The 1,466-nt window shown below is 40.5% G+C and overlaps 1 protein-coding gene across 1 annotated transcript in view; it reads left to right on the top strand.

The window, feature by feature from the left end:
- The first annotated feature begins 561 nt into the window (after positions 1–561).
- Positions 562–1,466, top strand: part of LOC119582099 — a 6,037-nt gene continuing 5,132 nt past the window's right edge. Inside the window, exon 1 of the mRNA XM_037930343.1 lies at positions 562–727. Within this exon, the coding sequence (XP_037786271.1) occupies positions 661–727 (67 nt within the window). The 5' untranslated portion in view covers positions 562–660. The remainder of the gene's footprint in view (positions 728–1,466) is intronic.

Below are 1,466 nucleotides of genomic sequence, written 5' to 3'. Positions count from 1 at the left end.
TTTCTACGGTTTTACGTTTACATTCAAATCCACACCGTCGCTTTTTGTTAGCCATGCATAAATCTAGTTAAGTTATCCCTAAACTCCACTTGCCCTAGAAATCTAGCAAACGAGAAAAATACGCAAAAAACTCCCATGAAATTTGAATCACAAGAAAACTATGACATCCTTGTTGATCAAATACACCCAAAAAGTTAGATAAAACGTCTGAAAGAGTGTCTCTAAACCCCGATTCTTGTATGCAGATTCGTTAAAATCTCCCGCCCCTAAAGAAAACGCGATGCGCTGCGTTCACATCCTCGCCGTCTCTTCGAACGCGGCCCAAGGCGTGGTCCCAAGTCACGTGACCTCCTCCTTCCGACTACCAACCCTCCAATACCACCCTACGACCCAACATATATCATACCGACGAATCCCTCACCCCTCGAGAATAACACCATCACGCCTTTATACATAATCACCGATACGAAATATCAAAAGACGAAGGCATCTTGGCGGTACACAAGGACTCCCACGAGTCGGAAGTCGCGTCCAAGGCCAGACATCCGGACAGAATGTGTTCGGGGAGGCAGTACGAGCGACACTTGTTTACTTGACTCACGTTCCGTTCAAGTTCCGTTCGGTTTCCTCCCTCTTTTAGTCGTCTTTTCCGTTCGCAAGATGGGTCCAGGGAGGCTGCTGGTCGTCGCGGGGGTGTTGGCGCTGCAGATGATCGCCCTGACGCAAGGTAAAAGGAGGTGCTTGTCGTAATAAAGGGAGAAATGAGGGATTTTTCTTGGGAGACGTTGGCCGGAAGGGAGACGCTGGGACAGAAGTCTGAGAATTGTTTTTTTGCTTTTAATTGTTTTTATTGGTTGTTTCTGTCTGGTTTTTTGGTGTTGGTTCTTCTCTTTCGTAGGTATTTGAAAGGGGGATTATGATGTCTGCTTGAAAAGGTTTCTTGGTTTGTTTTTATGAACATCTAATTGCAATATTACAGGATATTTTATCAGATCTGAAATTTAAAAGGAAAATGAATAATTAAGGGAAATTAGGTATGCAGTGTTTGATTTGTTGTTATTTGTTGATTATATATACCTTAATGACATTATATTCATGTGTATATTTTGTGTTTTAAATACTTATTATATTTGACCGTTCATTAACCCCAACAGATTTTGAATAATTTCCTTTACTAACAATTGAATTATTGATGACAGGGAAGTTAAGAGATTTCAACAGTAACGTAAGTGATTATGAGCCATAGAAATCCCTAGCTTGTTGAAGCTATTGTCTGTATGTTGCAACTTGCAAAAATGCTGGTGCTTGGCAAGTCAGAGTAATGATGATGAGTAGATAGCCTTTTTGGAGTTATTGTTATTCCAGAGAAGGTTGCTAGAAGTAGAAGAATATCGATAGTAAATGATGGCTTCATTATTTAAGAGTAAAAGAATACCTAATTGATTCATAGTTGTAGTATCACCATG

This window comes from Penaeus monodon, chromosome 15 (genome assembly GCF_015228065.2).
Source record: "Penaeus monodon isolate SGIC_2016 chromosome 15, NSTDA_Pmon_1, whole genome shotgun sequence".
In the NCBI taxonomy this organism is placed as follows: domain Eukaryota; kingdom Metazoa; phylum Arthropoda; class Malacostraca; order Decapoda; family Penaeidae; genus Penaeus; species Penaeus monodon.
This window is presented reverse-complemented; position numbering and strand designations above follow the sequence as displayed.